The sequence below is a fragment of the Mytilus trossulus genome, chromosome 13 (assembly GCF_036588685.1).
Source record: "Mytilus trossulus isolate FHL-02 chromosome 13, PNRI_Mtr1.1.1.hap1, whole genome shotgun sequence".
NCBI classification, from domain to species: domain Eukaryota; kingdom Metazoa; phylum Mollusca; class Bivalvia; order Mytilida; family Mytilidae; genus Mytilus; species Mytilus trossulus.
In genome coordinates this window covers 36,978,955-37,006,331 of record NC_086385.1, presented here as the reverse complement: position 1 = coordinate 37,006,331, position 27,377 = coordinate 36,978,955, and the positions used below count along the sequence as shown (strand labels likewise).

The following is a 27,377-nucleotide window of genomic DNA, read 5'->3' as shown; positions in this document are numbered from 1 at the left end:
GTGACGAAAGTTCGGGATATACTTTTTTCAAGACTCAGGAACTTAGGTTTCTTTTTCAGAATCAGGATAGAAATGCTTATTTTTCAGGAACGCATGATAACATCCTCCTTACGCCCTTCTTAAATTACCAAGATAAAATTATAATGTTTTGTTCATTCGTTTTGTGGTTTGCTATCACAATTAGGGGAAGGGGGTAAAAGACTGTTCCATATGCATAAATCAATGTACATATTCAAAGAAAGACAATGTGCTATTCCCAAGACAATAGTCCATTTGCCAGTTACCGATTTGATTCTGTTATTACACTCATTTTTCACAAATTACCTCCCTTTGTCAGGTGTAGACTGGTTCCATACCCGGACACAATTGGCGTCTGTAAATGCAAAGCATAATTAATTGAAAGTATTAGCGGTTTTACTAATTTTTCATAAAAGGGATTTCTGATGTTCGAAAGTAATAAGCTTAACAACAAATTGATGAAATTAAAACAGATTTAAAAAACTTAAAGGTTACTCACATAACGCTCGGAATAATTTACTCTTTTTGTTAGTCCTCCATTGAATTAAAAATATATGTTCCTCATAAGGGAGACAGCTAAAAAAGAATATCTAAATACAGGGTCAATGACGGGAATTGGCAAATAGACTAATGTTGTTTTTATCTTTGGTCGGGTTGTTGTCTCTTTGACACATTCCCCATTTCCATTCTCAATTTTAATCATATTAGTATTTGTTGTATTTGTACTTATTTAGTAATTTGATTGAAGAAAAGTGTATCAGTATGCTCAATTTAATAAATTCGAATCTAAGTAAGTTAAAAGTAAGATGAATTTAGTAGAGCTACATGCTAGCTAAAGATTATTTCCCTTTCTATTGCTGAAAGTGTGAAATTGGTAGTGACCTCTCGATGCCTTTCCTTGTATCAAATCTCGCGTTAGGGTAAACTCATCATAGATACCAGGACTAAATTTTGTATATACGCCAGACGCGCATTTTGTCTACAAAAGATTACTCATCAGTAACGCTCGAATCCAAAAAGTTAAAAAGGTCGAATAAAGTACGAAGTTTGAAGAGCATTGAGGACCAAAATTCACAAAACTTTTGCCAAATCCAGCTAAGATAGGGATTAGTCTGCATTCATTAAAAATAATTTTGAATTGCTGTCACATGTAACTTATGTTTACTCAATTATTCCAATGAATCGTTCTTTGTGATATTAATCTTGTACTAAGAAATTTTTATTTGTCATTGAATGTTAGCGTACTTTTTTGAAACAACCCAAGATAATTTGTAATATTTTATAACAATAGTGTTTCTTTCGTTTCGGCAAGACTGCGTCTGGTAAAAGAACACTCACACAAACACAAGTAAATATATATTTAAAACTATGAAATGTAATATGTATCAGATCGTCTTAAAGAAAAGATACCCCACAAACAATGAAATATTTTTATGAGTTAAAACATAGATTAATATACGACTTATATGTGTTAAAGACTGGGCAAATTATTGACAGAAAGGGTTATTTAATAAGTTTTAAAAAAAATGAAAGTGAATATATATTTTGATTGCCAAATATTCATCATCAATACCAGTTTCCTGTTTAAAAAATGTATACTAAAGAAAACAATGAAAAGTTTTATAAAAAAAATATAACAGTATGTTTCAGTACGTGTGTTGACTAGGCAAGTATTACACGCTTCTAATCACAAAAGAACTCAGAATCGGAACCTACATAAGCATCGAAATTAGAACTAAAATTACCAACTAATAACTAAAACTTGCTTAAGGTACTACTTGCAACTTTATTTGAAATAAGGTGCATTGTAGTTTATAGATAGTAAAAGTGCACTGTTTAATTAATTAGCAGTACAAACGACGAAGCATAAGTTACTGCACAGATAATACTTTTTGGGAACGATTCTATGAGTGGTAAAACAACAATTTGAATAACTACATCATCACTTTGTAATAGTATATATATTAAAAGAAATTTGATTAAGAAAATTACTACACCTCTCGTTTTCCTTTATAGGGACTCCCAAATATGGCCTCAGCAGTATCTTGTGGTCCATGTTTGTACGATGACATCGCCGGGGTGGCAAATCGATGGTGCACTTATTGTGAAGAGGGATTATGTGAAGATTGCGAAAACGTTCACAGGAAAAGCAAAATATCAAGGAACCATAAGGTTATATTAATAGAAGATTATCGCAAGATTGAACATGTTTCAATCTCCCAGGTCTGTAAGAATCATGGAGAAAACCTTGAGTGGTTCTGTACAACTCACGACAAAGCCCTTTGCATGGTTTGTGTCACGTCAAATCACAAGTCATGTTCTGGTGTTGTACCAATTAGCGTTGCCTCAACAAATGCAACACAATCGACTGCTTTAGCTGACCTTGAAGAATCGATCGAGGGAACGCTGCTCAACGTGAAACAATGTATAATAAATCGTCAATCCGCTTCAAAAGAAATTGAAAAACGAGAATTGGTGGTTAAAACCCTAATTCATGAAACTCGGACAAAAATTAATGGTCACCTAGACAAGTTAGAGACAAAATTATTATTTGAACTAAAGTCAGCCTCTCAGACTTGTAAATCGAAATGTGCAAAATTCATGCAAAATTTAGAATCAACAGAGGACAAGCTCACCAAACTGAGGGAACAAACAATACATATGAAACAATTTTCTTCTGATATACAAGTGTTTCTTGGGACACGCCAAATTAATAATTGTGTCGTAAGCGAGACGGAATCAATTAAGAGTACCATTAGTAATACCAAGGATAATGAATTGAAAATAGTTTTTCACAACCTCATTGCGAAGTTATTAGAAGAAGTCAAAGAATTTGGTCAGATTAAAGTCTCAGCCTGTGCGACCAGTCTGCATTTCAGAGACATAAAAACCGATCAAGCTCAAATAGGGATCACTATTCCACCATCAAGAAACATGTCTGAAATTAAGCTTCAGGTAATGACATCTTTTGATATATTCAAATATAGAAAGCATACAATGAATATTTCAAGTTGTGTTTCATTGCTGGGTGGTCATTTCTTGATGGCGAATGGAAAGGGAAAGCATTTAATACTGTACAATGATAAAGGCAAACATGTGCGAGCAATTGCGGTCTCTTCCCGACCTTATGACATTACAGTAATTAAACCTAATCGTATTGCTGTGTCATATGGTGACGCAAAGTACTTAGAAATAATGAATATCAATACCTTTACGGTTGAAAAGAAAATTGAACTACAAGATGATTGCTTTGGAGTATCTGAAGAGGGTGGAAGACTTTACGTTGTAGGGTACTCTTCAATACAAGTCCTGGATCTATCGGGAAGGCACATGGAAACACTGAAAATGGAATTGAATGATGTGTATTACATTACAACTAGCAAAGACAGGCTATTCTACACAGACACGAGCAAAAACAAAGTACATTGTTGTCGTTTGAACGGAGAAGAGTTATGGCAGTTTGAAAGTGAATCCATTCGTTTGCCTGTAGGTATTACCGTAGACAATAAGCAAAACGTGTATGTTGTTGGTCATAGTTCCCGTAATCTTACCGTCATACAACATGATGGAAAGGACAGCACGACTTTATTGACTTTACAAGATGGACTACATAAACCGAATGATGTGTATTTTGACATAGAAAAAAGAACATTACTTCTGTGCAACGAAAGGGGAAAGGTTACGCTGTACAAAGTTGTTTAAAACTTTTCAAATCATGTTCGAAAAATTACACTTTTGTAGAAACGTTCCTACAATATACGAAATAAGAACGCGATAAACGTTTGATATTTTGTCTTCAAGTTGGATAATAACGTGGCGCTGCGTGTATCCTTCTTTATTCTAAGCAATTGTGCTCACACTTAATTATTCAAAAAGGATATGAAATATTGTGCCTCCACATAAACTTATCTGAGAGCTTCCTTAATCAAATTTAAACAGATTTTTTTTTAGAATTTAATTACTAGTAGATGTACAAACAATATATTATGTGGCTGTTTTATGGCATACGGCCCTCAAGGTAGCACTTTGTCAATGGATTGCATTGCTTGCATTGATTGTCAAGGTATTACAAACCATTATGTAACATTGACACACACACCTTCGTGTGATGTCTTTACTTGTATTTTAATTTGTAAATATACCTTATGAACTTTGTGGTGACTGTAAATCTTGTAAGTCTCTTTTAACTCTATAACCCTATAATCATACACCATTTTTGTAGACACAGCTTAATCTATATAGGCAACTATTGGTTTTAAACCTTATCTTTTTGATCAATAAACAAAGGGACATAACAAAAAAACTTTTTTCAATTTCAAATCTGTCTGATCACCGCAAAATTTACATGCAAAAGGCTGCTAATGAGACATTGGTCTGTTCAAGCAATGGGGTCTACTTATTCAATTGTCAAAAGTATGAGAATTCAAATTTTCTAGAATTTTGAAAGTTGGCTTGCGTTGCTTAAGCATCTTTTTCCCTCTGATATCTAATTAATAGTCAATAATTTGTATGTTTATGTATGAAAAGAGAAGGTTGCATAAGAGTGCCTTAGTGTGATAATCATAAAATTATTGAAGTGTATCTTTTTAAGAAGTTTGTGTTTCTAACACACATTTTTTCATGTCTTAATCATGTTAATATGCAAACACCATGAACTATTAAAAGGGCTTTTAAATAAGAAATAAACATACTTAAATTTTATTGCAGTTTGATAAGTTTATACATTTAATTAAGATTATGTTACACACTCAAGTGAATCAGTGATTATTGTGCACCAAACATGGATTAATTTCAGATCAATTAAGAACTGAATTAAGTCGACAGTAAAGAAAGTTGCTAAATGAGAGATATAGGGATGACAATCCTGTAGTGGGTGCATTATGCATTAACTATTGCTTAAAGCTTTATATTTCAGAAGGAACAAATCTCAACGGTTAAGCAACTTTTTAATAAATAAAATGTTTTGGTGAAATATTCAATTATATGAGTACTATGATACATTCATTTGGTATATAGGATCCTTGCATTTAACAAAAAGGATTAACCTGACTTCTCATTTCATGGATCAGTGATCAAAGTAAAGTTTTCGTGGTCAATACCTTATCTCAGATACTTAATGCAATAGGTCAACTATGTTTGGCATGATTGGGGTGAATAATTATTGCAAGGTGTTTGGAGTTTTCTATTTGAATTTTCCTCGGAGCTCAAAACATTTTCGTATTTTTGTGATTTTAATTTATATCTGAACACTGTGGATTCACTTTTTTCCATTGTATGCTAATTTTCTTTGATTTCTTGGGTAAAGATGAACCTAACATACAAATCTACAACAAAATACAGACTTTGGCATAACAAATAAATATAAGTGTTCACGAAAAGTTGGAACCAAGGAAAAGTATAAAATCACCAGGAACAGATAAACTTATAGATTGAAATAAACTGTCAACGCCATGGCTAATAATCTAATTCAGAAGGTCCCATTCGTTAAAGGGGATTGTAGTGATAACATAAGGAACATGTCCGATATCATCTGTGAAACGGTTATTTCATAAGTCAATTAATTGCAACCAACACCTTTGAAAATATGTTGTTCTGATTTTTGTTCCTTTAAAAGAGATCAATATTTATGAATAATTCATACACGAACACAATCCGGATTATCCTGATATATTTGTCTTAAAAGTGTTCAATCCAATAGCTCAACATGGAAAACTTTAGTTTGGAACTTCCAAAACAAGTAGAAAATGTTGGCTTTATAAAAATCAGATGGACCATCATTAGTTTACTGAAGATAAAGAAATTGAAAAAAAAGTGAAATTCATGATTCAGATTTAGGGAAAAGCTGCATACCAATATTTTGTATCAGATATCAGAATGTGAGTTCTTATTTTTGTTAAACCAAACCAGTCATTTATTCACATTAACAGAAACCTTGCAATAATTTCTGAATTTACAGATTTGTCCAACATTAAAAAATAGTAGGTAACCATAAACCACTGGCCTCTTCAACTATGGACATAAATGTCTGTAAGAACAGATGGCAAAAAAGGAAAACAGTCAGAAACTGATTAAACATTTTAATATAATAATATGAATTGTATGATATCTACATCAACTATTTACAAATGTTCAGGAACTAAATATAAAATGAATTTGTATTTGATTACATAAGGCATTTTGGCAGGGCATCACATATTCTCCATAATGGGTCTCTAGATTGTGTTCCTGTAATCAGCTGATATATGGTTTCAAATTTGTTGATTGATGAAGAATATTTGGGCCTTCTTTACCAATCTGATTGAAATACAGATCCTATTTTAGAAGGATCTGACATCACTCAGTTAAATTTTCTTTTCTCCCTATTAATGAAACGCCTGCTTTCAAATTTTTGAATGTGTGTTTTATTACCAAAAACAATAGGATCATGAAAGGCCATCAAACAAAAAGCAGAAAGAAGTGTCTTCACATCCTTATAAGATTAGACTTGGACGATTTGTATTTCAATCATAATGCTTTTTTTACATAAAAATCATAAATGTATTGAAAATAACAATGAAAATGTTATGATGGTTATCAAAAATGAAAAAAAATGAATTAAGCAAGCACACATGCCAAAAGTCACTGGAAGATCTTGCTGTACAAAATGGATACTTCATATTTCAATTTCCTAATAAAGAACAAGTCCAAGATTTTGATCAGCAAAAACCTTTTAAACCTTCAGTGGATGCTCCAAAATTTCTGTAGTATATTCAGACACAATGAAAAATTCTATATTATGGCAGTTAAGCTGTGAAACTGACAATTGATAATACAGAAGCTGTTAAGGCAAATCAAACTTCATACTGAGAATTGCTTCATGTATCCTATATATACAGACAACTACTTTCTAATTCACTCAGTATTAGGTTAAAAATGCAAAGCAATAGCCAAAGCTTGATTTCACATTGTCTGGAAACATCATCTCAAGTTTAATTTGTCAGGAATATCAAAAATGAAAATTGACACATTCACAACATTATCCAATCACTGTTCTTTCAAACAACATGATATGTCTGTCTTTGTTGTAGTAATTGATCTGAGATCATTGGTGAGGAAATTTTACCCAGAATTCATTGTTACAATTCCTCTTCTGCAACTAGTCCATCTTTATCCTTATCAGAGTGTTCAACAGGACTCAATGCCTTTTTCTTCACTCTGTACTTCCTTAAATTACTAGGGGTAGCCCCTTGAGAAGCATCCTTTTGAAGTCCTACACTAATATCAGGGGAAGTAACTGGAGCCTCACGGTCAAGGGAGGTAACTGGATTCTCCATAGAATCAAATGTAGTGTCTATATCTTCTGATTTGTAGTACATTGGATTACAAAAGTTTGTAGAATCGAGCTGTATATTTGTCATGTTCTGGAATAGAAGATCAGAGTTCTTAGTCATTCAAATCAATGATATGGTTTTTAGGCAACACTTTCTTAATTCAATTTTGTAAAGGTAATATCTTTGGTTATCTTGCTTGCTAGCTGAATCATGAAGTCACTATTAGGTTAGGTAAACTACCCACCTTTTAGAGTAGACTAGTTCAACAGATCTATCTGTCTTTAGGACTAGGCTACTTCTATCTGTCTTTAGAACTAGGCTACTTCAAAAGCAGGGTATTATACCTTACCTAATAATGACTTCTCGGTTCAGGAAGCAAGCAAGCTAACAGAAGATATTACCTTTACCTACACACACAATGCAAACGGCTGTAAAATAGTAAACTGACGAGCATTTCATCTGAAAGCAATCCAACTGGAATTGTTTGAAAAATTAAGTTTGATTCCAAATTTAAATACATTTATCTTTATTACATCTTTTCACTCATAAAATATAAAGGATATAGATATGAGCATACCTATTAAAAACTTAGATGTTAATTCAATGATCTAAAATGTGTCTGACATACCGAAAATTGATATATAAGAAGTTGCACCCATCATGATGTTCATTTAAGGATAAAGGATCTTCTCATACCCTTCTGGAGCATTGAGATCCCACAAGTTTTTGATGGGGTTTGAGTTGCTCAGTCTTTAGTTTTCTATGCTGTGTGTTGTGTACTGTCTTAATCTTCTTTAGCAATGGTGTTGTCAGTTTATTTTTGATTTATGAGTTTAAATGTCCCTCTTTAGCCTCACTCTCCTTCAGTTATTTCCATGTCAAAAAAACAATATTGCGTCCTGACACTCGAGATATACTTACATGCCCTGATGAGCTGGTATCGTCACTAGTAAATGGAGGTGTTATTTCTACATTAGTGCCTTCTCTATAAGTCACTACTCCAGACCCTCCTTTGAATTCACCCTTCACTACTTTCCTGAATCAATAGAAAATGCATTAAATACAGAGAAATGGTTGAAAAAACAAAAAAAATTAAGGGTTGTTATAAATTATTATATTTATGAACAAAATGAACAGACATCAAGTTCTTTTTCTGGTGGGAAGGCGAAATAAGGCCTCTCATAAACTCTGCAGCATATATTAATTTTCAGTTTCAGAATCAGATGCATCTCATGGGTAATATTTTCAAAAGCAAACATCAAAACGTTGAAATTGGTTTAAAACCTTCCAAAGAATGGATATTCAACAAATGACGTATAGTTATAATCATTTTGGTGAACGAAAAACAAAATTACCCAAGTTTTTTAGATTTTGAAAAGGCCAATTGTAGATCAATTTTAAGTATTGAAATGAAAATGTAATGCACAACTCAAAGATTAACAAGAATGTGTCCATAGTACACCAATACCCCACTCACACTATCATTTTCTATGTTCAATGGACTGTAAAATTGGCATAAAAACTCTTATTTGGCATATCATTTGTTTCAAGTTTCAAGTTTTCTGGACTTCAACTTCATCAAAAACTATGTTGACTGAAATCTTTAACATGAAAACTTTAACCTGAAGGGGGAAAGACAGACCATACACATAATGCCAATAAATGGGGTATAAATTCTAGAAATTTTCTGGAAAAGAGGGACAAATGTTATAGCTTTATTCAAAATTCCAAAAGTAACAGATATATGTTGCCAAGAGCTGAGTTTAGTAGCTGAGAATGGAAGAGATTATAAAGAAAAAATTCCTTCAAAAAAATAGTTTCTTGACATACAAACCTTTTTCTTCTGAAGACATACAACAACAACAGAATCATGATAAGAACAAACCCAAGAACAGAAACAGGAACTATAATTGTTGCAAGTCCTACAAAAAAAATATTATTAAATCAAATATGTATCTATGGTAACAAATCACCTGACAAAAGACTTTAGTTGTAGCAATTCCTACCAAAAAAAACATACAAAATTAAGCATGTTACTAGGCAGAAAATCTAAGGAAAAAACAGAGATTTTATTTTTTGAGAGTCTTATAAATAAAATATACAAAATTGAATTCATCACTGCGGTTACAAATCTCAGAACAGAAGCAGCCACTATGATTATAGTAAGTACTACCATTAAATATACAAATTATAAAGAATGTTACTATGGTAACAAAAATAAGAACTCTGAAGCAGGCACTTTAATTGTAACAAGTCCTACAATAGATATACAATATAATTCTATTTAGTATGTTACTATGGTGAAGTACATAAATTCAACAATTATAATGGTTGAAAGATTGTAGAACATCCAAGCAGATTTTTTTAAACCATAAAATTAACACAGTGCAAAAATGGTTGTCAAGATCCATTTAAAAAATTGGTTTGCAGTATAAACTCCCCCTACAAACATGCCTCTTAACAAATTAAACCTGCCATTGACCTGCACTTCATTTCAAACATACTTCAAACTGTTATTACTTACTTGTTGACTCCAACTGTGGCATGAGTTTTTTAGGTTCTAAAAGTTCACAGTATGGTCCAAGAAAACCTGTTAAATTAAACAAAATGTTGCTGATATAAACCTTTCATTTAATAAACATATGGAAGAATTGTATGTGCTAACAATGCGATTTTCCACATGATTAATGTTTCCAAGGCACATTACTCTTTCAAAAATAATCAGCATTGATTTTCAAACTAATCCAATAAATTATACGGCAAAAAATGGGTTGCAAATAATTTAATACTGATCTCCAACCAGATGATATAAATTCTGTTAAATCAATTTGAATAAAAAAAAATATACAAATAACAAGAATGCTCCACTCACACTATTATTTCTATGTTCATTAATATTGAAAAGATCCTATCATAGGGAACATGTGTTCTAAGTTTCAAGTCAATTGGTGTTCAACTTCATCAAAAACTACCTACAACAAATTTTTTAACCTTAAGTGGGACATATGATTGAACAACCAAATAAATGAACTAGGTGTGGCTAAATAGGACTTACCAGGCGGGCAATGGCAAATTATTACTGATGAATTATCCTGGACACAAGTTCCTCCATTGTTACAAGGGCATGCTGAAGGCAAAGGTCTGGACTCTTCCATTGCTAAAAATACAAAATAAAGGATTATTATACATGTATGGATTATTTCACATCAAAGACACCGTAAAGAGTTGTCTCTGATGGTACATTTAAAATTAATAAATATGTTCTGCTCTTTTTTTGTAAAACAATGTAAGAGTTGTCTCTCATTATGAATTTGAAAAATAAAACAAAAAGATCCAGATCTTTTTTGTCAATGATAATGTAAGATTAATCTCCCATTATATATGAAATTTAAAAAAACTTATGGCTTTTTTTTATAAAAAATAATGCAAGAGTTGTCGCCCATTGTAAATTTGAATTTAATAAAAATATACTTTTGTCAGTAAATAATTGGAAAAGAATTATCTCCTATTTCTTTGCCTACTATGGCCTGTCTCTCATTAACATATTCATCAAATTCAATGTGTCCTTCTTTCTATGTCTCAGTGTCACTTTGAAATGAAGCACAACAATAAATAAACCTTCTTATTTCTGTTTTTATCAAATGCAGTGTTATCCAAAGAGTTTGCTTTTAGATACCTAAATTGTTCCAATATAAAATATTAGGTTTGTATACTGTGGAATCATCAATTAACCCCCTTTCATAAATAAGCTATTCGTTTATGACAAATTAATGAAACATGCAGCCACAACCTATACAATTATATCGTCTCTAAAAAAAAGTAAAAGATAATGTGACAGGTGTCAATCTATCCTGTAGACTTTAATCTTAAGTTAATATTTTCTTGCAAATGTTGTTAGAGCTATTCCATTAAAATGTATGTGGGAGGGTAGGAAGGGACTTCTAAAATATCCCTACAACCAAGAACCATTTTTTAGATAATTTTGCATAAAGTTTTGCATAATGGTAATACATGTATATGCATACTAAAAAAAGACTCATGACCCACATTCAATAATTAAGTTTCCCTTCCATCATACATTTTAAAATGGAATAGACCTCAACTTAAATTATAAACTCACCAGCATCACATAGAAACTTATTTCCTGTTTGAAATCTTGTACCATCTGGACAAGCACATCTATATCCTCCAGGAACCAGTAAACAAAGATGGCTACACTTATCAGAACAAGGATTTTTCACTAAAATCATAAACAGATTATTTATAATACAATTGGATGTTGTATACATATTTTGAAAACCATTTCTATCATGCAGGTATTTTGTTTGGTTCGAGATGCTAAGTTTCTGTTTTTTTATGTAGTCTCCATTTACCGCATTTGTTAATGCTTCTTGTCAGAAACCTATTAGTATTCTTTAATATCAAAATAAAATTGACAATAAGATCAGAAATTGCATGGATTTTCCTTGAAAACTAATCTATATGAACTTCGTTTGAAAAGGCTATTTTAGCAGCCTGCAGGTCATTAAAAGGTTTTTGCATCTTATTTACACATGAGCTACTGCTTACTAATAGAATCAAATGCTAAATATGTATCAAAACAAGAGGTTCCATGTTATGTCATACATAGTAAACAATTATCTTCTAAAAGTTTGAACACGTAGAGACTGTCATATGTATGCAAAGTGTCAGACCACCAATTCACTCCCTTGGAAAGTATGTAAAAGTAGCCCTATTTTGACACAAAATAGTGCTTTTGATGTCATTGCTAACCATCAAATTTGCAGAAATGAAACTTTTAGTGAAAGAGATATATATTTAGATCATTTTGAGTCAAAAAGTACTTGTCTATGAGTTTGCATTATGAATTGAGGATTAATGTGCTCCATAGTATGCTAATTTAAGTATCTAGAAAACCAAGGTTTATTTTTAGTAGTACTTGTGTTCCAAAGGTCAGTTCTTTCTTATAAGACTTTAAATGTATATTAAAAATTGGCATGTATAAAGGTGACAAATGTACAATTTAGAATATACCTGGCTTCTGTAAGGTTAAACTTAAAGTAAATTGTTAAGAAAGCTGTGAAAATTACAAAGTTTGACTAGATAGGGAAATTTCTTACACCAAATATTAAAAAAAACTATCAAATTATTTCTTCATACAAAAGGTACATGTCATGAACATGTAAATGAACAAACAGAAATAGGGGCAATAACTCTGTGGATTGAAAAAAAGCTAGAAAAACCATAACAGCTACATAAATAAGTGTTGGAATACATAATAAATGGTAACCAAAGATACCAACCTGATATGTTATGTCTCTGTGTATGGAAAACTCTGACAGTTGTTGGTAACAGAAGCCCTGATTGTAAGGTGGAGTTGATTCCTCTACCAAATTTATCCATTTTCATAATACTACCAGACTGTTGTGATGCAAAGTAGAGGTTACTTTCAAATACATCAAGACTCATTGGGTTAATTATGCCTACATAAAAAAAAAACAAGCAAAGATTAATAAAAGAATTTTAGCCATTAAGATTCTGATGAAATTTTTCTCCTTTATATTAGATAAAAACAAGAATGTGTCCAAAGTACATGGATGACCCACTCAATAATTTCCATGTTCCATGGACAGTAAAATTGGATAAAAATCTAATTTGGCATTAATATTAGAAAGATTATACTATAGGGAACATGTGTACTAAGTTTCAAGTTGATTTGACTTCAATTTCATCAAAAACTACCTTGACCAAAAACTTTAACCTGAAACTCCCACTTTCATTTTCTATGTTCAATGGACTGTGAAATTGGGGTCAAAAGTCTAGTTTGGCTTTAAAATAAGAAAGATCATATCATAAGCAACAAGTGTACTAATTTTCAAGTTGATAGGACTTCAGCTTCATCAAAAACTACCTTGACCAAAAACTTTAACCTGAAACTCCCACTTTCATTTTCAATGTTTAATGGACTGTGAAATTGGGGTCAAAAGTCTAATTTGGCTTCAAAAATTAGAAAGATCATATCATAAGCAACACATGTACTTAGTTTAAAGTTGATTGGACTTTAGCTTCATCAAAAACTACCTTGACCAAAAACTTTAACCTGAAACTCCCACTTTCATTTTCAATGTTTAATGGACCATGAAATTGGGGTCAAAAAACTAATTTGGCTTCAAAAATTAGAAAGATCATATCATAAGCAACACATGTACTTAGTTTAAAGTTGATTGGACTTCAGCTTCATCAAAAACTACCTTGACCAAAAACTTTAACCTGAAGCGGGACGAACGAACAAACGGATGGACGGACGAACGAACGCAGCCACAGATCAGAAAACATAATGCCCCTCTACTATCCTAGGTAGGGTATAAAAACCTCAAGAATATGAAACAAAAGTTGATAAATTTGTTCCTTTTCCAAAGGATTATTTCTAAAATTTCTTAGCTTTTGAATATTTTAAAATGTTTTAAATGTCCAAATTTATTCACAGCTGTAATTTTTTCAATTCATGATTCTAACATTAAAACAAATCAGTCAGTTCTTTAAAGAAGCTTCTTTTACCCATTTTTGAATCCTCAAATTAGTTACATGTACTGGTAAATTCTAAAATACATAAAATATTCTGCATAAGGCAAATTGTAATGCTTTTAAATGTACATGACCAAAAACTTAAAAACTGAAGTGTGACAGACAAACAGACGAACTGATGCCCAGATTGAAAAACATAAGGCCTCAAGGAGGGGTATAATAAAAAGTCATTTACCTTTGCCAACAACTAAAACTCTATCTGTTCCATCAGGCCTCATAGACTCTATGATATTCTCTTTTGAGTCGCACCAGTAGATTCGATCACCCATAGAATCATCAATGGTTAGTCCTGTTGGATGACTAATTCTTGTATTGACAAGTGTTTCCCTGTTGTCTCCATTCATCCATGACCGTTCTATTTTAGGCTGTAATGCACTACTGTCTGTCCAATACACCCAACTACAAAAATATGGTTATCATTTTCAGAAAATACTTAATATCTACTTTTGAAAAAATTGTTCCTAAAACAATGCTATTTTTCTAGTTTGAATTGTCTACACTGGTTATTTTGAGGCCATTTAGTCTTAATAGAATACTATGCGATGTAAGCTAATGCTCTATAACCTAAAGCTGCATATATAATGACATTAGGTCTATGGTAGCACAGGTAGAGAGTTGTCTTATTTGCAATCACATGCTGCTGCTCTACAACACATCTATTCGTTATTTAATAGAAATAACAAACCATGTTGTATTTTTTTTAGAATTATTCAATTTGAATAGTAAAAGGTTAGACTTTTTGGCACCAAAAATGTATTGATTGAATTTCTTTTTTCAATTTTACAAATTAAGTTAACTTCTTCCAGCAATAACCAAAAAAGTTCCAGATTTTGATCATTTGTTTTTCTCTTCCTTTTTTTCTTCTTGTATAATAAAACCTTTAATCTGGAACAACATTCTAATCATAAAGCTGTGTAACCATGGTAATATCTATACTTTTGCCGAAAAACCGCACTTTAGCCTGTTCAAATGAATTGAACAAACCATCACACTTTAGAGTATCAAAACATCCCATTTTAGCCAAGGCCATTGCATTTTAGTGTGACCATCTGTCATGGAATAGAAGTTCCTTCATAATATAAGTTCCAAAAGGAAGAAATATTCTGGAATATTATTTCCACAGGAAATTTTTAACATCCCCATCGTGCTTTCCAGTCCTACATTAATGTACTTACCCTAGATTAGGACTAACAGCAATGGATTGTGGGTAATCTAGATCTTCAGATATCAACGTTTTCATGTATCGACCATCATCTAATGACACAGCTACGATTTTCTTGATTGAATCAGTCCAATAAACATTCCTGCAATGTTTCAAAATAAAATTATTTGGCCCATATTCACATCTCTGAGAACAGAGTTTAACATTATAATTCACTTTGTATTTAATCTTTAAATGAAATTCCTGTTCATCCCAGAGGGCACTATTTGATGGAAATAAAATAAATGGAGAATGTGTCTCATTACACAGATATTTATGCCCCCGCTTGTATGTAATGTTATAAAGCGACATAACTCAAGAAAGGTAAAAGTAATACCATCCAAATTTCTAACTTGATCTATGATTTGTGGTAATAAGCATCATATATAAGTTACATAACATTTTAATGAGGCAAACTGAAAAAGAGAAAATAAATCAATTTCGAAGTGTATGGACAAGGGTAACAATAAATTGCCCTCCGCTGTGGCAGTCATAAAATTGTATTTATAGGAATATATAGCTTTATTTCATGTATAAACATGAGCCAGTTGACAAGTTCAACTTAATTTTTTACCACAAGTTTCACATGGAGTGGTACCATTAAATGAACTTTAAATATGTATTACATACTTTGTTACCCAGTCCACTGCTACACCTTCTGGCCTCAAAGCCAACACATTCAGATCTTGTGGTCGTGTTGTCTCTGCTACTTTCTGGTCTTGAGGGACTGCAGCCCTCTGTATTTTACGTAATGACAGATCTGTCCAGTATATCAATCGTCTCTCAGCATCAATGTCCAACCCTCCCATGTGTCGGCCCCAGCTGATCATACCAGAGTAGTCTTTCTTTGAAGGTATCAATTGGCGCACTTCATGACCACTGGTGAAAAATAACATCATCATGTCCCCTGAAACAATAAATGAAAATTTTGTATTTATTATAGTTTTGCAGAATGATTGTATTCAATAGTTTTGGAGAGAGTCTATCAGAAAATTGATCATATGATAAGAAAGATAAATGCAAGTAATTGAATTTTATTTAATTGCACCTTGGTGTAACATGTCAAAAAATTACCTTAGTTATTTTTGAATTATCTCTCTTTGTATAGAGTTCAGTAAATGAAGTGAAATTGGAAATAAATAAAAATGAAAAAAAAAGAAAAGAAATCACTGTTATGATACAGGTTTGATTATTTTGTCCAAATTGAATTTAAAGGTATTTCAAAATATTATTTACCTCATTCTAGTAATTAGTGTTTAGGTAAAAACTGTTTACTACATAATACATTGTATGTTTTTTACTATTGATATATAACTGATTGACAGGTGTAGTTGCATCTCAGATTTGTGAACAAGAATATTTGAAGATTTAAGGTTGGTGTATTTTCTAAATATTTATAAAGATTTTGAATATGACTGTTTAATATCAAAGTGTTTTTATCAAATACAAAAAGAACAAAAATATATTTACATGTTTTTCAAACACAAATGATTTTCAAATTTTGTATCATCATTTCAGTTTATGAATTTGAAGTATAGTTTTATTGTGCCAATTGATAGGCATTGTTGAGAAATATTTATATTACTGGAACTAGAAAATAACCTCAAAATATACTTTGACTCATAATTTGATTATATATTAATTTAATTGAGAAAAAAAAATCACCACACTCTGATTGGCAAATTATCTAGTTTACACCTTTTCAAACTAAAAATCTTAAACCATTTGTTTCTAATTTACCAATTTTTGATCACCTGTTTATTTGTTCATGAAATATCTTGTTTGAACCATTCTATACGAACCTGGTTTAGTTTTGGCATTTTTATGCATAATGATTTTGCACCACCCTCCTCTCAGTGAAACACTTATGCATCAAAATTGAAACAGCTTTAAGATGCTTATTTTGACAATATAATGCCAAAATGTGTCATTTTTGCAGAATTTCTATCCAATAAAAGTTAAAATCCTTTAGTTTCACCCTATTTGACAAACTGACAACATTAAATGAGTCAGGGAAATTGCAAAAGTAAACATTCTATATTTACTGATTTTGCCTCTTAGGTTCGAGTACACATTTATTTCGTGTTGCGTTTCTGTAAGACATTGAATGAAAATAAATAAAATCCCACCTGCAATTTCTCCATAATATTTTAACAGTGTGTTGTACTACTTTTGGGACAAATTAAATAAAAATTATGAAAAACTTCATCAGCTCTAACTCAAAATATGTTAAGGGGTCTTGAAATCTTTCCACAGCTTCTGAAGTGCTAATTGTTAACCTTTTTCAGCTGGACCAAATCACTACTTTACTTTAAAATTCATAACAATTTTTTTTTACAGTGTAATTTTATCTCCCTACTTGCTATTTGAGGCATACACATGAAGAAATTTTGAAGGGGTATCGAAAAATTGGCAAGTAACACACTCATGCACTGATGGCTTTGCCATTAATGTCATTGTTTTTCTTTTATATATATGTAATATGAATATACAAAAAATTCATGCACCTTATATTTGTGCTTTTATGAGCCGGTTTATCGTTTTCAAAGGTTATATGCCAAATGATAGTATTCCTCTTGTACACAAGTATGTGTCTGAGGTTATGAATAAAATCTTGAATAATTTTAAGAGGGTCTACCAGAAAATTGATCATATGTTATTGACTGTATCCAATTTCATTTAATGGCATCTTGGTGTAAATATTAAAAGAAAATTACAAACAAATGCAATCTTGTTATTCTTTACACATCAAAGTTACACAGGTAATTTGCATTGTATCAATAAATTTTGTAAAGGACATGTACAAGGCTGTTAATCTCTATTTTATATGTTGATCAAATGTAAATATGATACATAGTACCTGTCTAATGTTTTTTCTTGAAAAAAATACTCAACTCACGTAAGCTTTTCACTGTCAGCCATTTTTATGGTCAGTCTTGCTGACATCCTGGTAATTTTCACTACCTTTGACCTTACCTGCAGCTTTACACTGTCCACCATTTTTACTACTTGTCTTACTGGCGTCTTGGAAACCTTCCTGACTTTAGACCTTACCTGCCGCTTTACACTGTCCACCATTTGTTCTACTAGTCTTACTGACATGATGGAAGCCTTCCTGAATTAAGACCTTACCTGCTGCTTTACACTTTCCACCATTTTTGCTACCAGTCTTACTAAAGTCCTAGAAACCTTTGTGACATTCACATTTGTTTGACCTTACCTGCAGCTTATCACTGTCCACCATTTTTGCTACTTGTTTTACTTACATCTTGGAAACCTATGCAACTTTCACATTTGTATTATCAACTTTGACATTTGACCTAACCAGCGGCTTTACACTGTCCACCATTTTTACTGCCAGTCTTATCGACTTCCTGGAAACCTTGACCTTTACATTTGAGTTATGACCTTTGACCTTACCTGCAGCTTTACATTGTCCACCATTTTTACTGCTAGTTTTACTAACGTCCTGGAAACCTTCGTGACATTCACACTTATATGACCCTTTGACATTCCTGCATATCTGTGTACAGTTATTTCCCCAAGAGGAACATTCATCAAAATCTAAGAACAAAATCATAAAATCAAAATTGTTAATAGAGGTCATCTCCAATTTTTCAAGGTTAAACATTTTCATTTGGATTCAGTTATTACTATCAATCGTTTATCTACTGCAGCTCAGGCAAAAAATTTTTTTTTTTTAAAGTGAAATTATCATTCAAGGGCATTAACTCTTAAGCAATTGGAGCCAAGAAACACTTTATCAGACATATTGACAAATTTCAGATCTTTCCTTGTTGATGAATTGTGTCTTAATGAACACAAAATAGTCTCTTTTTTTTTTTTGCACATTAATACAATACTATCAATATCAATACACCTTATCGCTATTTGTCAGCCATTACTGGATATCACACAGGTTCCTGTAAAATTTTGACATCATAAAAAAAAAAATCTGTGCCACAATGATTGTTGTATGCGTCAAAAGTTCAAGCAGCCGGGTCAGTCGGCATTAGCAATAAGGTGTATTCATAAATACATGACAAGAAACGATAAGTGTATTTATATATACATGCATGACAAGAAGTATCAACCTTGATCATTGATTTCTAACAATAACAACTGTCATCCATTTGGTTTAACCATATTTCAGAAAGGCAAATTTATATGCAGATTTTTATAAAATGACTAAAAGGTCATCTATACAATGTATGGGTTTTACTCATTGTTGAAGGCAGTTCAGTGACCTATAGTTGTTAATTTCTGTGTCATTTGGTCTCATGCAGAGTTGTCCCATTTGCGATCATACCATATCTTCTTATTTTCATTTAAGGAATGACTTAATATTTTGTCTGTTTATGAAGAAATTACCTTAAATTTGTTGCACACTATATATACTGTGTAGCAGGTTATTTTAAAGTGTGCACCACATTTTTTATGTTATTTTTGAATAGACAGTAAAAATATAACAGTAATTTTTGATCATTTAATTCTGAATTCCATTTAAAGCCAGAATTAATCATGAAAATGATGATTTCACAGTCAAATGATATAAAAATGTCTATGAGCTGATAAACAACGTTTAACACACTTTCACTAAAATTAATTTGGCTCTTTCAATTTTCATAAAATTTTGTCAAGTATTGACTTTTACACTTTAACAAAAAATAAAAAATTTTTTTTTTTTTTGAACCAACCGTTTTGTCAGAAAAATTACACTGGTTATATAGCAGTTTGACAAACACAAGTTTTGATCATTGAGAAGCGTAATATATTTCTTTTACAACACAACATCATTAAACGTTTCGCTTTCGCTGACTTTACAGAGTTATCTCCCTGTAGTGTTAGGTACCATCTTAAAAGCATATGATGTATATATATCAAGAATATTTTAAAGACTATGAACCATAAACCTACCTTCACAGGACTTCTTGTCTGTTGTAGATATTGTAAATCCTTGTTTACAGGAACAGAAATAACCACCATCTACTAAATCTGAACATAGTTGTTGACAATTCCCTTTATTTACTGTACAGTTCACATGGCCTACACCTTTATCTATAAGTCAAATATACTAATTCAATGGTTGTCGTTTGTTGCTGTGTTACATATTTTTTTGGTTCATTTTTTGTACATTAATAAGGTCGTTTGTTTTCTTCTTGGAATCTTTGACATACTTTTAGTGTTTTTTTGTTTGTTTTTTTCTACCTTGACTGGCTATAGAGCCCTCACATGATCTTTTTTTTTAACATTTGTGATTAAGGGGCCTTTCATAGCACACTATGTGGTATGGGTTTTGCTCATTTTTGAAGGCCCTACAGCAGTCTACACACTGAGTGGCAGCCCAGGCAGCCCTGACTAGTAAAATTGCTCTCGGGCCTGTAAAAATCATACCTACAGGCCAACAGAATCTAACTAAAAAAATTCTAAAATTGAGCTCCGGGCCTGGAGATTTTAAAGTTTGTTGTGAAGACTGCTACAGTGACCTATAGCTGTTATAATTTCTGTGCCATTTGATCTCTTGTGGAGAGTTGTCTCATTGGCAATCATACCACATCTTTTTTATAATACTGTAAATTCAGAAATTTTTGTGAGGAAATATAAACAGGAATCATATGACATGTTGATTATCTTAATAATAAGAACTAACATTCTTATATATTTATATCTCTGTTCATATTTTCTAGCAATTGCAATAATTACTGTAATATCTCATTTTTATCTATTCTTCAAAAATAGCAATAATAAATGCATGCAATAATTCAGAACTTACACTAAGTAAAACACTTATTTACTTTTAATGAAAAAAAACTCTCCAATTTTAGTTGAGTCTCCCCTCCCATTGTTAATTTGTGGTGCATGACAATAGAATTTTCACATTCTTTTAGAAAATAAAAATTTCATTGATTTTGACGAATTATGTTATTTTTTTCCCAAAAATATCAGTAATGATATTTATTAGAGACCTCTAACAAATCACTATAAGGATATTTTGATGTATCATACTAAAATTCTAAATTTTGATGGATAACAGCTGCCTAAAAAAAACACCATTTGCCTTTAAAAGTAGCCAAAAAAACACCTTTTGCCTTTAAAAGTAGCCAAAAAAAACCACCATTTGCCTTTAAAAGTAGCCAAAAAACTTTTGACACCTGACAGTAAAGGTAATTTCTACCCTCTTGAATAGGTCATAGCACCATTTTTTTTTAATACTTACGACATCCTTTCTCATCAGACGCATCACCACAATCATTGACAGAATCACACACTTTGATTGCTGAGATACAGCGTTTGTTAGCACATCTGTATTCTGTCAGCTTACAGTACTGTTGTAGGGCAGTACCTGTGAGGGAACATATCTTTGGTTAAACAAATGTAAAAATATAAACTGTTGAAAAAACACAAAATTTAATATATATAAGTAATGAATTTCATATTTTGCTAAAGATTTGACAAGATTTTACAGGACAATTTACTTTGGAGAAAAGAACTCAAATTGAACTTGAGTGAAAAGAAAATATGTGCACTATTTTAAAACCTATTTGCAGTCAACCAAGGCCTATTTTAAAGGACAACTCTAATAAGCATAACACTGTCTTGTTAGGTCACCTGTCTAGCTATAGTAATACCTATGCATTTGAACCCCAATTTAAAAGTTTCCTTCCCTATAAGCTCATTAACTTATCCATCTTTCAAAATTAACAGTCAACCAAGGCCTAATATTTGGTCACCTCTTTCCAAGTTTAAGATTTAATTTTATATACAGATTCCACTGTACTGTGGATTCCATATTATTTCTTTGGATACCAATTTTCGTGGTTTTTGTTGGTACAGGTAAAGCACGAAGTCAAATGTTGAACAAATTCCACTTTTTCTATAGGATTTGTATTCAGAGATCGGTAAAAAAAAATATGAAAAAGAAATACACACGAAAATGCAAGTTAAATCCCGCAATCCACGAAAATTGATATCCATGAAAATTAATGAAAAACAAGAATGTGTCCATAGACCGCTGATGCCTCACTCGCACTATCCTTTTCTATCTTCAGTGGACCGTGAAATTGGGGTAAAACAAGAATGTGTCCTCAGTACACGAATGCCTCACTCGCACTATCATTTTCTATCTTCAGTGGACCATGAAATTGGGGTAAAAAAATAATAATTTGACATTCAAATTAGACAGATCATACGATAAGGAACATGTGTACAAGTTTCAAGTTGATTGGACTTCATCTTCATCAAAAACTACCTTGACCAAAAACTTTAACCTCAAGCAGGACAAAAAAAGGAACGGACAGACCCACAGACCAGAAAAAATAATGCCCTCTACTATAGAAGGTGGGGCATAAATATATAAGAATCCACTGTATATCAAAACTTACACATTTGATGATTATTTTCATCACTGCCATCTCCACAGTTATCTACCTTGTCACAGATTCGCCATTTAGGTATACACTTCATGTTATCACATCGATACCTTGTCGTGTCCGGACAATCTATCAGGTCACACACCGACCTTTTTTCATCCGACGAATCACCGCAGTCATCAACACCATCACATCGCCAGATCTTTGGTATACACAACTAAAATGGAATTCAGAGATATTTGTTTAAACCATTAGCAAATAATCTGACTCTTGTAAGCTAGGCAAATCTGATTTAGAATTTAAGTTAGGAAGAGCAGCACAAAGGCATCAATGACTGAAATTGCATGAAAGGCACATTGCAAAGCAGACTGACAGTAAATGTTTAGGTGGCAGAATATGGGGCGTTTAGTGTGTGTATGTCTCCCATTGATCAGGGGGAGAAAAAAAACTCAAATTCCATACAATTATTATAATTTTTAGCATAAAATTGTCCCAAAAATTTATTCAACTCTTCTCGATAGTATTTAGTCCTCTTTCTAGAAACATCTCACTCCTTTCACAAATCCTGAATCTGCTCCTGGGTTTGTGTGTTGTTGAAGACCTACAGTAACTCATATATGCTTACATCCTTGTCATTTGGTGAAAAGTTGTCTCATTGGCCCTCATACCACATCTCTTTAAACTCAACATTAATCCCAAGCAAGCCAAAAAAACATATCTGTGAAGTTACCATAACCTTCCAATCAAATATGGCCGGTCTGTTGCACACCTAGTAAATGGTCTTAAACATTTCCAGCATCAGATATGGAATTGCATTTACTTATATTCCAGTAATATGGTCATTTGATGAAGCTGCTTTGGTTGGTCATATTTGATTCTTCTATATTTTTATACAATGCTTGTCGAGAATTTTTTACTTCATTGCTAGTGGTTAAACAAACAGAATATCCATGTCAAAAACAAAACTGGTGAAAATATTATCTTCCTAATTTTCAGTGGAAAAAAGTTTCTGGACAATAGGGGTCCAGTAAACACCCACATTTGTTTTTTTGGCGGATTATATTTATGTTTTTCTATGTTGTGATATTATGCTATTGTGAGAAAAAAGGAGAAGGTTTGGATCCATTAAAACGTTTAATCCCACTGCAAATGTTTGCACCTGTCCTAAGTCATGAATCTGATGTACAGTAGTTGTCGTTTGTTTATGTAATATATACGTGTTTCTCGTTTTTTTATATATAGATTAGACCGTTGGTTTTCCCGTTTGAATGGTTTTACACTAGTAATTTGGGGGCCCTCTATAGCTTGTTGTTCGGTGTGGGCCAAGGCTCCGTGTTGAAGGCCGTACTTTGACCTATAATGGTTTACTTTTTAAAAATTGTTATTTGGATGGAGAGTTGTCTCATTTGCACTCACACCACATCTTCCTATATCTATAGAAGATACTTACATGGTTATCGCATTGGAACTTGTTAGCCGGACAGTATCTACCCTCAGGGAATCGAGGTTTACAATCATTCTCATCAGAATTGTCTCGACAATCTCTCATTCCATCGCAGACACTTTTCTGACGGATACAATGTCCACTAGCACATTGGTACTGATCGAATGCACAATGGTGGTATACTAAAAATAAATCAGAATGATTAAGGCCTCTTTTTTTAATTAGTTGATTTATGGACAACTACTGTAAAATGTTGGGGTCTGAGAAGGTAAAAATAATAAAAATAAAATAAAAATCTTTGATTATTTTTTAAACATTTAACTGTTCTGCAAAAATTAGAGTCAGAGAACACAAACTTTTAATTTTATTTCACTTTTTAGACAAAATTGTGTGGGTGGATTCATAAACCAACTTATAAAAAATAAAAAGCCTTTTAAAGGAAGAAAATGGCCTTAATAAAAGAAGAATTTGAATCTTGTACATGGGCTCTTCAAGAGACCAGAAAAACTCTGACCATCTGAATTAGTTAATTAAACAATTTACATATGTATAAGATTTCTTATTGAACTGTAAATACTGGTGATAAAAAAGAGTGGAAAGCTTACATCAAATCATAGTACTAAGATTTGGAATGACAATATTCTGTAATGTTTATCACTCATATGTTATTGTTGGTCCGAGACCACAATTGTCGTCCCTTGATTTTCGTTGTTCACGAATATTATAGTCCCTAGTGTTGACCGTGGGTCACTTGCCATTTATTTTTATACCCCTCCCAAATTTATTTCTCCATCTTTAATGCCTCAAATTGTAAGTAGGGGGAGGGGGGGGGGGGGAATTACACTGTAAACAAATTAGGGTCCAGAATTTTAAAGGAAAGTAGAGATTTGTTCCAGCTGAAAAAGGTTAAAAATTAGCACTTTGGAAGCTGTCAAAAGATTTCAAGACGCCCTTAACATAAAATTGTCCATATTTTGAGTTAGAGCCTATGAAGATTTCTATAATTTTGATATAATTTGTCCCAAAAGTAGTACAACACACTGTAAAAATTTCATTGGAAAGCGCAGGTGGGATTTTTTTAATTTTCATTTATCTTCTAAAAGAAATGCAATACGAAATAATTGTGGTCTCGGACCTAAGACTCTTTTTATATATGCCTGTGCATTATTTACAGTAGGTATGTGTTTAATTTCAAGCTTGATAGAGCTGTCATTTATCATTGCGATTTCATCATTTTAGACTAAAACGCAATTTTTATTTTTGCGATATTCAGAAAAATTCTATTTGATTCATATTAATTAATATCTTTGAAAATGCGAGTTTGAATCATTGCGAATATAACCCTACAGATTTTTTGCAATAATTTTGGAATTTTACTTTCCCATAATGCAAAACTGTTTCTAAATTGTTGTTTTACCTTTACAGAAATTAGGATTTTCATCACTAAGATCACCACAGTCGTTGTCATGGTCACAGCGCCATTTTCCTTGGATACATTTATCATTGTCACATCTGAATTCTGATTCTGAGCAGTTGCGGTATAAGGCAGCTGAAATGGTGAACAATACTTGTGTGTAAATTTGCAAGTTACTGTAATTTCAGAATTTTTATTAAATGTATAAAATTGCAAGGAAATAGGTGAAGCAAATTAAAGCTTAGCTAATAAAAAGGCAATAAAAGTACAAACACATCTTATTACAAGTATTTTGTATTTAAAATTGACACTGAAAAAACATTCTATCGTCTATTGTCTGAACAAACTTTTTACTAGATTTATAGACTTTTATAAAATAAAAAAGAAGATGTGGTACGATTGCCAATGATCAACTGTCCACAATAGACCAAAATGACAAAGACATTAACAACTATAGGTCACCGTACGGCCTTCAACAATAAGCAAAGCCCATACCGCAAAACTACTTTAGTTACAATTTGTCAGAAAAAAAAATTAAAGAGTAAAATCATACAGTTATACTATATGTTATTGCTATGTGGTTGAGTTTTGCTTATAGTTGAGGGCTGTATGGGAACTGTAGCTGTTAAATTTTCCAGCAGAGAATCATCTCAACAGCAATTATACCACATCTTCTTAAATTTGTAAGACTTATAAAGTACTTATGGAAAGTAAAACTTTATCTTAATTTGGCATATATTGACAAACATTTGGAGATAAACTCTTACAATCTTTTCACCAAATATAAAAGGTAGTCTTTTTTTATACAGGTTTTATTGTATAACAAGGAATACTATACTTACAACACATAGCCTTGTCTTCATCACTACCATCTGGGCAGTCATTGTCAAAATCACATCGCCAGCGTATAGGGATACATTTCTTATCCTTGCATGTGAAATCTCCTGTCTCATGACATGGTGGACAGTTCTCTTCCTTTTCATCAGAATTGTCACGACAGTCATCTGCTCCATTACATCTCTGCCAGTCAGGTATGCAGCGATAATTACTTTCACATCTCCACCAGCCATCAGGACATGTTCTGTTAGCTGGAAAACAAAATGTTTAACTTTACATTAGATACAACTTTTAGTGTTGTTTTTTTTTAAATTATAACATTCATCACTTAAGTTAGAACATACAAATTACTTTTTTTAACAATTTAGTTCTCTTTCTTAGAATGTGACATTTATACTGAAAGTAATTTATTACAAGTTTTTTACTAGATTTTAATATATGGAATTCAACCTCTATCTAAATTTCAATACCAATACTAGGTTAACCACAAAAACGACATTGTGTTTTAAAATGGTGCCGTTACCAGGTATATTATGTATCTTACCACACTTCCATTCTTTCTTCTCATCTGAATTATCACCACAATCATCATCAAAATCACATTTCCAAGCCTCTGGTATACATTTCCCATTGTCACATGTGAATTTACTTGGGTCACATGTTTGGTTTCCTAGAACAGAAATCATGTGATCACAGCATACAGTTATGTATTTTTCTAATTTCAAACATAGAAATCATGGTATTAATCTTATATTTAGATTTCAAACTATCTTTAATAGTTCAGTATTACTGTTAGTTTACTTTTTTTCTTACCACAATGAGCCCCTAGCTCTTCACTATTATCTCCACAATCATCATCTCCATCACAGACCCAACCTTGTGGTATTATCAGTTATTCCCTTAAAGATCCACTTACCACAATGAGCTCCCAGCTCTTCACTATTATCACCACAATCATCATCTCAACCACAGACCCAGCCTTGTGGTATTATCAGTTATTCCCTTAAGATCGACTTACCACAATGACCCCCTAGCTCTTCACTATTATCGCCACAATCATCATCTCCATCACAGACCCAGCCTTGTGGTATTATCAGTTATTCCCTTAAGATCGACTTACCACAATGAGCCCCTAGCTCTTAACTATTATCACCACAATCATCATCTCCATCACAGACTCAGCCTTGTGGTATTATCA

General features: G+C 32.1%; 2 protein-coding genes across 2 annotated transcripts in view; one reads left to right on the top strand and one right to left on the bottom strand.

Moving 5' to 3' along the window:
* The first annotated feature begins 2,046 nt into the window (after nt 1-2,046).
* On the top strand, nt 2,047-3,720 carry LOC134694344 (uncharacterized). The gene has a single exon (XM_063555349.1). It carries the CDS (start codon nt 2,047-2,049, stop codon nt 3,718-3,720), a length of 1,674 nt encoding a protein of 557 aa, XP_063411419.1.
* A 2,410-nt stretch (nt 3,721-6,130) lies between these two features.
* The window catches only part of LOC134694343 (low-density lipoprotein receptor-related protein 2-like), a 111,325-nt gene continuing 90,078 nt past the window's right edge, over nt 6,131-27,377 (bottom strand). The window contains exons 65-82 of the mRNA XM_063555348.1: nt 26,724-26,849; nt 26,185-26,430; nt 25,346-25,477; nt 23,935-24,110; nt 22,497-22,701; nt 21,332-21,457; nt 20,032-20,172; nt 18,535-18,678; nt 15,745-16,021; nt 15,089-15,217; nt 14,089-14,312; nt 12,632-12,811; nt 11,449-11,568; nt 10,384-10,485; nt 9,853-9,918; nt 9,163-9,250; nt 8,250-8,364; nt 6,131-7,418 (exon numbers count right to left, since the gene is read on the bottom strand). Coding sequence (XP_063411418.1) covers nt 7,134-7,418; nt 8,250-8,364; nt 9,163-9,250; nt 9,853-9,918; nt 10,384-10,485; nt 11,449-11,568; nt 12,632-12,811; nt 14,089-14,312; nt 15,089-15,217; nt 15,745-16,021; nt 18,535-18,678; nt 20,032-20,172; nt 21,332-21,457; nt 22,497-22,701; nt 23,935-24,110; nt 25,346-25,477; nt 26,185-26,430; nt 26,724-26,849 — 2,882 coding nt within the window. The 3' untranslated portion in view covers nt 6,131-7,133. The remainder of the gene's footprint in view (nt 7,419-8,249; nt 8,365-9,162; nt 9,251-9,852; nt 9,919-10,383; nt 10,486-11,448; nt 11,569-12,631; nt 12,812-14,088; nt 14,313-15,088; nt 15,218-15,744; nt 16,022-18,534; nt 18,679-20,031; nt 20,173-21,331; nt 21,458-22,496; nt 22,702-23,934; nt 24,111-25,345; nt 25,478-26,184; nt 26,431-26,723; nt 26,850-27,377) is intronic.